This window comes from Centrocercus urophasianus, unplaced genomic scaffold (assembly GCF_019232065.1).
Source record: "Centrocercus urophasianus isolate 14NV4802_14NV808 unplaced genomic scaffold, USGS_Curo_1.0 seq_61, whole genome shotgun sequence".
Classification (NCBI taxonomy): domain Eukaryota; kingdom Metazoa; phylum Chordata; class Aves; order Galliformes; family Phasianidae; genus Centrocercus; species Centrocercus urophasianus.
This window is the reverse complement of record NW_024885211.1, coordinates 513,260-521,459: the sequence shown is the minus strand read 5'-3', so window position 1 is coordinate 521,459 and position 8,200 is coordinate 513,260. Positions and strand designations below refer to the sequence as shown.

General features: G+C 45.1%; 2 protein-coding genes across 3 annotated transcripts in view; both read right to left on the bottom strand.

Annotated features, from left to right (window-relative positions):
• Positions 1 to 256: 256 nt before the first annotated feature.
• Positions 257 to 3,010, bottom strand: CFAP97D1 (CFAP97 domain containing 1). 2 transcript variants are annotated; one of them, XM_042836474.1, is made up of 6 exons: positions 2,666 to 3,010; positions 2,219 to 2,289; positions 1,749 to 1,867; positions 1,511 to 1,634; positions 1,207 to 1,266; positions 257 to 1,103 (listed from the first exon to the last, which is right to left on the bottom strand). In XM_042836474.1, exons 1-5 carry the CDS (start codon positions 2,742 to 2,744, stop codon positions 1,246 to 1,248), a joined length of 414 nt encoding a protein of 137 aa, XP_042692408.1. In that variant the 5' UTR covers positions 2,745 to 3,010; the 3' UTR covers positions 257 to 1,103; positions 1,207 to 1,245. The 2 variants fall into 2 exon arrangements, with proteins under 2 accessions (XP_042692408.1, XP_042692407.1); XM_042836473.1 differs by having other exon boundaries at positions 257 to 695.
• A 94-nt stretch (positions 3,011 to 3,104) lies between these two features.
• LOC122169941 (ras-related protein Rab-18-B-like) overlaps positions 3,105 to 8,200 on the bottom strand; it is a 5,841-nt gene continuing 745 nt past the window's right edge. The window contains exons 3-7 of the mRNA XM_042836475.1: positions 7,589 to 7,745; positions 6,489 to 6,561; positions 5,816 to 5,934; positions 4,768 to 4,834; positions 3,105 to 4,608 (exon numbers count right to left, since the gene is read on the bottom strand). Of these exons, the coding sequence (XP_042692409.1) occupies positions 4,436 to 4,608; positions 4,768 to 4,834; positions 5,816 to 5,934; positions 6,489 to 6,561; positions 7,589 to 7,745 (589 nt within the window). The 3' untranslated portion in view covers positions 3,105 to 4,435. The remainder of the gene's footprint in view (positions 4,609 to 4,767; positions 4,835 to 5,815; positions 5,935 to 6,488; positions 6,562 to 7,588; positions 7,746 to 8,200) is intronic.

The following is an 8,200-nucleotide window of genomic DNA, read 5'->3' as shown; positions in this document are numbered from 1 at the left end:
CCGAATGCTAACTTCCAAGTATCACCCTGCAAAGAACAGCACTTCCTGCAGTCTGCTAGAACTGCTCTGGCTTGTCAGAAAACATGCTGCCAGACTGGAAGCCTCCCAGCAGCTGTACAAGGATTCCCTCATGTGGTTGTGGCCCATCAGCTCTGCCAATAAGCTGCTGCAGCTTTGGCCCAGCACAGCCACCAAAGGGATGTGAGTAGGAAGAGACAGGAAAAAAAAAAAATGAGTGCAGTAGTTTAACAGCATCTCAAGCTAAGCAGATTTATTAAAATATCAATCAATATCCTACCAGATCGATCTCACCACAGGATATATATTGCAGTTTTCAGGGTAAAATATACAACTCCCATTAAACATGACCTAAAATATTCAGTGTCAGTTAAATAATCTTTTTTTTTTTTTTTTTGAGTTATGTGCAGATATTCCACATTGATGTACACTCCCACAGATCATAACTTAGATACTATCAGAAACATTTGTTTCGCTTTTCTGATTGAGGACTTTTTTAGGTTCAAAGTAAATGATGGAGAGAGAATATGGAAATGCGTAGTGAAGAACAGTCAGTGCTTCTGTGTATTCTCTTTATTCTGACAGTCTCAGGAAAAGGCACACGTAACAGATGTCTGTTTCCAGGACAAGATTCCAATTCAGACAACACCAAGTCAAGGCCAGGCCTGGTTTGTGCTTTGCAGTGAGGAGGGGCAAAAAGAAGAGATTATAAAGAAAGTCAGCATGCAAACTTCCTTGAGTTTGAAGACCTGCTTTGAAAGCGGTACCAGCAACCCCAAGTCAAAATATTTCAGCAAACTGAACCTCTTTCTCCCTTCTCCCTCTCTCTCCCTCCCTTGCCCATGCTTGAGATTAACGTAGCCTTTCCTATTTGTAGTGTGCAAGGAAGAGCTGTGCTAAACAGCCACAGTACCTGAGGTTGTCAGGCAGCTCCCTGTCCTTACACTGACTGCATCTGAACTGCTTTCCTTTCTCAAATGAGTTGAGCAGAGTACAGCCAGGGAACGCTCAGGCACACAGCTTATTCAAAACCAGGTGAGTTTGTCTCCAGCCACATTTGTTGTTAGGATTGAGATGGCAATTTACTATAGAACATACACATTTCACATGTGCACGGATTAGAATCCTGCTACGTCCATCCCAGCTTCTTTGTTTTTAGGAAATGGCACCTGATGTATAAAAACATACCTCAGTCTCTTGGGAGGACATGCAGCATTGTTTGGCGGTCTATTTAAACTGTCTCGTGTTCTGCCAAGGAAAAAAGATTGATGGGTTTTATCACCAAGTCTAATTATGCACTGTTAAACAAACATAACACCTAAGGAAGTACGCTTCATCCTTTTTTCCTGCCCTTACCCATCTGCTTCATTTCCTGTCTATTACTCACTCAATCCAGGATTCTGTTGTGGTGGCTTTAGGTACATCCATACCTGAGAACTTTAAGATACCTTAACCCCAGTTGTCAGAGGTATACAGAAATTCAGCTACGTGCCTGCCATTCCATTTCAAACTTCTTTTGATCGTAGGTAGGCTTACTGTCAGCAAGCCTTTTCAGGAGTCCATGATTTTCCACCGTGATGGTCATTATTTTCCTGTTCTGTTTATCGCTTGTTGACCTGGGAGCAGAAATGAACACCTTTGTAAAAACAAATAGGAAGGAGAGGACATGTGGAAAAAGCACCCTTCCTTCCCCCCCGGACACCTGGAAGGAAGGGTAGAACAGCAGCTACCTTCTGTAAAAGCATTTATTCCAACAATCCACCCTTGCCGGCCCTTGTTGGATGGCAGCAAGGTTCTCAAGGAGCTTCTTATTGTCTCTTTCAATCTGATTGATTCGCTTTTGATCCTCCTGTGCAAGAGAAAGTTTGCAGTGCTGTTCTCATGAGACTCTTTCCTGGGCTGGCTCTGACTGTTACGTTGCCCCTTTATTTTTAAAAACAAACACCTCAATTCTCAACCATATCCCCAAAGCACCAGGCTCTGGAGCTGTGCTTTGTCACGGCTTCTTTGCTTTCCTCTCCCAGCTCCATGATGTATTATATACATAAACAAACTTGACACGAAAGCAGTAACGCATTCTGTTTTCTTTTTCTTGCCCTTACCCCTCCTCACATGAATTCTGTCACCCTGCTCTCTGTGTTCCAGCAGATTCCCTGCTACCTGAAGCACTGTTATCACACAGATGTGGGGTTACAAATACCTGAATCTTCCTCAGGTTAACATGCTGCCAGCTCTGTGCATGCGGAGCCATTTTATCCACCCAATATCTTGCTTGAAAGACACAGGAAAAAAAAAAAAAAAGAAAAAAACAAAACACCTGAAGTGAAAACAAGTTTTGTGATATTACCGAGCCCCGAATCCCTCCATGCAGCCTTTCTCTGGTCAGCAACACGAGTCAGACGGCCCACAGCACCCAGTTTTGTCTTCGTCCCAGCTCTCAGACTACGCTGACGTAATTTCACCCACGTTCACCAGCAAAGAACTCATCTTTCTTCTCTCCAGTCTTGTCCTCAACCCCAGGAAACATAGGAAAGCGACCCACCTTAGTGGCCTGTCGCCAGAACACCACCACAACCAGCAGAGGCCATTTTACACCCCACAGAGCAGCAGTCATTTATCTCCCCCTGTTCCCATACGTCCCTCCCACCTGTTCCTGTGACTTTGTTCAAGCTGCCACAGACTCCCATCTTCCAAATTTGACTTTCCAGTTTCCTTGGGGTGGTCATGCTCTTGCTTGCAGTGGTACTTGGAGATTCCAGCCCTTGAATTATGACACACACTGCTCATAGATGGGTAGGATTCCATCCCTTGGTGAGCAGCTTGCAGCATGCACACCCAGCTGCTGTAGGGCAACCAGCTGAAACTTCTGCTCTTGGAAGTGGATACAATGAACGTTATTTCGCAGGGGTTTTTTAAAGACTGAAAGGAGGAGGTAGGTATGAAGGAGCACTCCTTCAGCTGGCTTTATCAGTGGAAACATCTGCTCAAAGCCATCAAACACCACAATAGCATCTGTCATCACCTTCCTCAGACTGACTGCAATAGAGGCGATATGTGACCCATTGCAAGACAAAGAAAAACAGATGTAAAAACCCAATAAAGGCATTTTATTCTCCAGTGACAGTTTCTCATGCGTGCTTTTCACAGATGAAAACAGCTCCAGAGCATTTATACAGAACAAGCTGCAATAGTTGCAAAGGAAAGCTGAAGTTTGTACACCTTGCCTTCAGCTGCTGTACAGCAGCATTAATGTTAGATCCCTGGTGTCACTCAGGAAAGCCCTCCTAATAATTTAACTTGATAGCAATGGATTAAAATGTGCAGCCTAAGCAAGGCAACATTTCTGTTCCAATTTGACAATATCCTGTAATGACAGAACATCTTTGGATTTGTCATTTATCTCCTAATGCTCCAGCTTCCATTTTAAACACTTTTAACATCCCCAAGTTTTTACTTAGTACTGTTAGTGTGTTACCTAACAAAGCCTTCCTAACAGTATTGCTACCAAACCCAGAACCAAAGCATCCTACAAGACTCAAAGCTTGTTTTCAAGGAAAGGCAGTGAGTTTTGGAGCAGAGAGAAGGTAAAAAGCAGCAGCTATCTTGTAGAACTTCATCATGAGATCGACAATGGACACACTCTTGTTACTGCACAACCTTCCATCACCAGCACATTCTATACTGAACCCACTTCTCACCCTGCAATTGCTGAATCAGAGTAGAAACCCAGGTTTGCAGATTATTCTGTCAACTGCAGAAGTACCCACGCTGTCAGCTGGCCCAAAATGATGACTCCAAAGCACCTCTGATCCTCAGCACCACGCAGTGAAGAGCAGCAAGGGATAACCTACAGTGTACAGCACAGGAAGCATTTGCTTCCTGCAGAATGTTACTGAATGTGACTGTTCACTACAAGCCTCACATTTAGCAGCAAATCAGCTTGTTGTCTGCAGACCCACATCTGAAACCATCTGAAATAGAGTGGAAATGTCACTGCTTAGGGTGACTCCCGAGCAGGGAGTGCATTAAAGAGAAGCTGGCAGCCTGAAAGACTCCTGTGCCACTTTGGGGAGGAGAAGCTTTACAGCAACATTCCAAAATGGAAAACTCTTATGCCAAGGCAGGAATTCTAGAAAAAGTAAATGTCAAATGCCAAAAGCGTACTGTAAGAGTGTGATTTACTAGTAACAAATCTGAGTTATCAAAAAAAGCATTAAATTGATACCTGCAGATATCAGATGTGCATAACAGAAAGAAACTGTACTTTGTTAGTGAATAAAAGAGTGTTTTGTGAATCAGTTTGGTATCAAATCTACACAACTGTAGCAGGTCAAACAAGGCACAGAGCAGCTCCTGAAAGCCCTCAGTGTATTCTTCTGAACTGCACTCCGTTTGGACAGAACAGCCACCTGCAGACCTAAGAAAGTGGACAGTATGCAGTGCACACGCTTTTCTCCTGCTGTGACGATTCCTTTAGCTGGACTCTTTTCTTCTCTGTGCTTTTATCCAAAAGATTTGGCGTCTGCAGGATCTTTATCACTAGTTCCTCAAAGGCATGCTGCACTCCATCCTCTGTTTTGGCACTGGTCTCTGTGGGCAGGAAGAAAAAAGGGGGAAAAAAAAACCATATAGAACTCGTGCCTACACAGCGCATGAAGGAATCTCACTGCCAGAAAAAAAAGCACTGTCAGTTACAGAACAACACACAAACAATCCATGCACATAAGCACTTCTGGCACGGTTCCATACCTACAAACAGCAACGAGCGTTTCTTAGCAAACTGGAGTCCCTCTCTTCTCTCTACTTCCCGATCAGGCTGCAGAGATGAATGAAGAAATGACTCAAGTGAGCTATATTTGCAAGCTTAAGGAACTCCCTGGAAAAGCAGCACTGTAGAATTGAAGTTTTTTGCTGGAAAGAAAGAAAAAGTCTATAAAATCACATCGCAGCCATCAAGTGAATATCCCTCCCTCTACAGCCAGCTCAAAAGCATTAAGTAGTATTGGTGTCAGGCAGAGCCAGTGGAGGGTCAAACCGAAGAGCAGCAACACCAAATCAGCAGGAAACTAAGATGTTGTTATCTTCTGAATCAAGGGGGAGCAAAGGAAATGCCAGAAAGGAAGTTACAATAGTCAAACAGCTGAAGAAGCATACCAAAGATGTCTGAAATTTGTCAGACTGGGTAAGTGGAAAAGGAGGATTTCCCCAAAATCCCAAGACAAGTACAAAGTGCTCGACGCAGATACACAGGCAGCTAAGAATTCCAGCTACCTACTTCAGGACAGCCACGCTGGAAACTTCCTGAAGTAAAGCAAGAGTGAAACACATCTCGCTAAGCAATGTGCATCTAGGATATGTCAAAAATGCCCAGAGATGTCCAGAGGTGTGTGCACCTCACCCACACAGATGTATGATTAACAGCCAGCTGAAGGTAAGAGCAGAATCCTTCCCCACCACCTGCCCAAGGCACGGTTGGCTCAAAGAGGCAGAAGAGCTGTTCTGTTGCACTGCTGTTAAATTAAAAGGTATTTCACAGTGCCCAGCCAGAAACTTCCACTGTTTTCCAGTAATTGAATCTCTCTCATTAACTGCATCTCTCCGGGAGCACATCCACAAAATTCCAATACGAGCTGCTTCTCAAATGAGGCAACAAAAGGAGCCTCCCCTGCCCAAGTTCCAGAGCCCATCACCTCCTCACACAAGAAATGTGATCGTTTCAGAGCTTATCTCACATTTATTCTGTCTCATGATTGAGTCGCCTGCAGAAGAGTGTAAGACGATGCATTTCTGAACTGACCTTATCAGTTTTATTGCCAACTAACATCTTCACAGCGTCGCTTTTGGTGGTGTATATCTCCAGCTCGTTCAGCCAGCTCTCTAAGCCTGTGAAAGTGTCTTTCCTTGTAACATCATACACTGGTAAAGGAAGAAAAGGAGCTTAGCAGTTGCAAAGTCTTGATCAACGCTTACTTCATCACGGCACTGAGGCCAGAAAAATAATATTCTGCACCTTCAGCCCTCACAAGCCCTGAGAACGACTCCCTGCTTTTCCTAATTGGTGTTCACACTGAAAAAGACTAAGCACGTATTCCTTGTGCTGCAAGTCTCGTGTTCTATAGCAAACCCCATCAGTCATCAGTAACAAATAAATACAGATAAACAGCAAAGCCGCTAAGGGAAACAAAAGGCAAAACCCAATGTTCCCTTCTAACCAGAAATTCACCAGAACAGTAACTACAAAGCTGACGATTCACCCAATGGTTTGCAGGGTGACTTGGCTGAAACGCAAAACGTTTGGAAGCAGCAGAATTTCCCAGCATCAGTTTTGCAAACTCAGAGTTTGAGCGAAGGATTCAAAGCGCTGCGAAACAAAACCCAGCGGTTCCCCTGATTCTCTCAGTCCCCTTTTGCAGTTTAGATTGTAAAACCAAGCTTCCTGCAGTCACGTTTCCCTCCCATACTCCTCCTACCTAAAACAATCCCTTGAGTTCCTCGGTAATAACTGGGATTCAGTGACCTAAAGCGCTCTTGGCCCGCTGTGTCCTTGGGGGGAAAAAAAAGAAAACACACACAAACAACAAGAAAACAACAAGAAGAATGAGCAGTTTTATTGAATTATTGCTAAGTTGTGCCACACTCTCTAGAGTCTTCCAAATACTCCACTCTACCCAGAACAAACAGTAAGAAGGCAAAAAAGTGACAGCGTTTATTATTGTTACCAAAGAAGTGTTTAGATTTACGTGCAGATTGTCATAGACAGACCAACAGCTATGTTATCATTTATTTCTACTTCATTAGACCTGGCAGTGTATTCACTTAGTACAGGTTATGCTTACTAAGGAGGTTATAATGAACCCATAGATACTAAAGTCAAAGCCTCTCCTTCACTTTGATGCTTGGTACAAGCATCGAAGCTTTTATTTAACATTCTCCAAGCACCAGTTTTCCCTTCCAGCTCATCAGCAGCCTCTCCAGATGGCTGTTACCACTGTAAAGCTCCTTTTCCAGCTATACAACCTGTGTGGGTTTCCATTCCACAGCAAGCAGGCCCACCCCTGCATGGTTATGAGGTTTCCTATTAGTCCCAGCAAGGCTCTGCTCAGAACACAGCCAGCGCACACAGCTGGAACAGTTGCAACCTCAACAGTCCCACTCTACTTTCCATATACAGAGCCATAAAGAAAAACCAAGAAATAACACGAGTTCTGATGCCAATATTCCCTGTGTTACCACCAGCCCTAGGCACGTTTCTTTCCAGTAGTCCCAATAGCTTAATCCAGAATGGAGCGTTCTTTCTTAAATACTTATGCCCCAACACCTGAAAAACCCTTCATGGGCCTACAGTCCATCTAGGAGAAAACACTCAGTGCTTTAATAACATTACAGGTAAACCTGAACACACTCTGCACTCTGATTTCCCAGTTTTCATACGCTGGAAACACAGCACCAGAAGTTTGAAGCAACCAAAATAAAGCATCCGCTGTGCATCCGGTACAGCACACAGACTGTTTGCTGCACAGCCCCTACAGGAGATCTCTACGTTCCCACATCTGCCCCAAACCAAACCTACCCATATTGCAAGCTGCACCGTGTGGCCATCTACCACCATCTTCTTCACTTTAAAATCAACACCTAAGATGCAAAATAAGAGGGGAAAGGCTGGGGGAACAACGCGGAGGAACAGCGGTGTCTGCAGCTCCTCACAGCCCCATCCCTCACAGCACTCCCTGTCCCCCCATTGACCCCATCCCTTCACAGCATCCCATCCCCTCACACCAATATCCCCTCGCAGCCTCATCCTCGACCCCTCACAGCACTCCCTCACCCCTCACAACCTCTATCCCCTCTCACCTCCCATTCTAACACATTACCCCTTATCCCTTCACAGCCCCCTCTGCCCCCCCACAACCCCCTCACAGCACTCCCTGTCCCCCCACTGACCCCGTCCCTTCACAGCACCCTGTCCTCCCCTCACACCCAACATCCCCTCACACCCTCTATCTCCTCCCCTCGCAGCCTCTACCCTCTCACAGTGCTTTCTGTTCCCCTACAGGAGCCTCCATCTCCTCACAGCCCCCATCCCCATCTCCTCACACCCCCAAACCCAATGTCCTCTCACAGCCTCCATGCTGACACACCACCCCTCATCCCCTCACAGCCAATGCCTCTTCACAGCATTCCC

Excerpts from the sequence above, each read along its gene's own strand:
- CFAP97D1 (XM_042836474.1), bottom strand. The coding sequence starts at position 2,744 with ATGACCACCCCAAGGAAACTGGAAAGTCAAATTTGGAAGATGGGAGTC. Across the intron at positions 1,868-2,218 it reads TTAACCTGAGGAAGATTCAG|GAGGATCAAAAGCGAATCAA; the intron begins GTATTTGTAACC and ends TCTCTTGCACAG. Across the intron at positions 1,267-1,510 it reads AGTTTGAAATGGAATGGCAG|AACACGAGACAGTTTAAATA; the intron begins GCACGTAGCTGA and ends TTTCCTTGGCAG.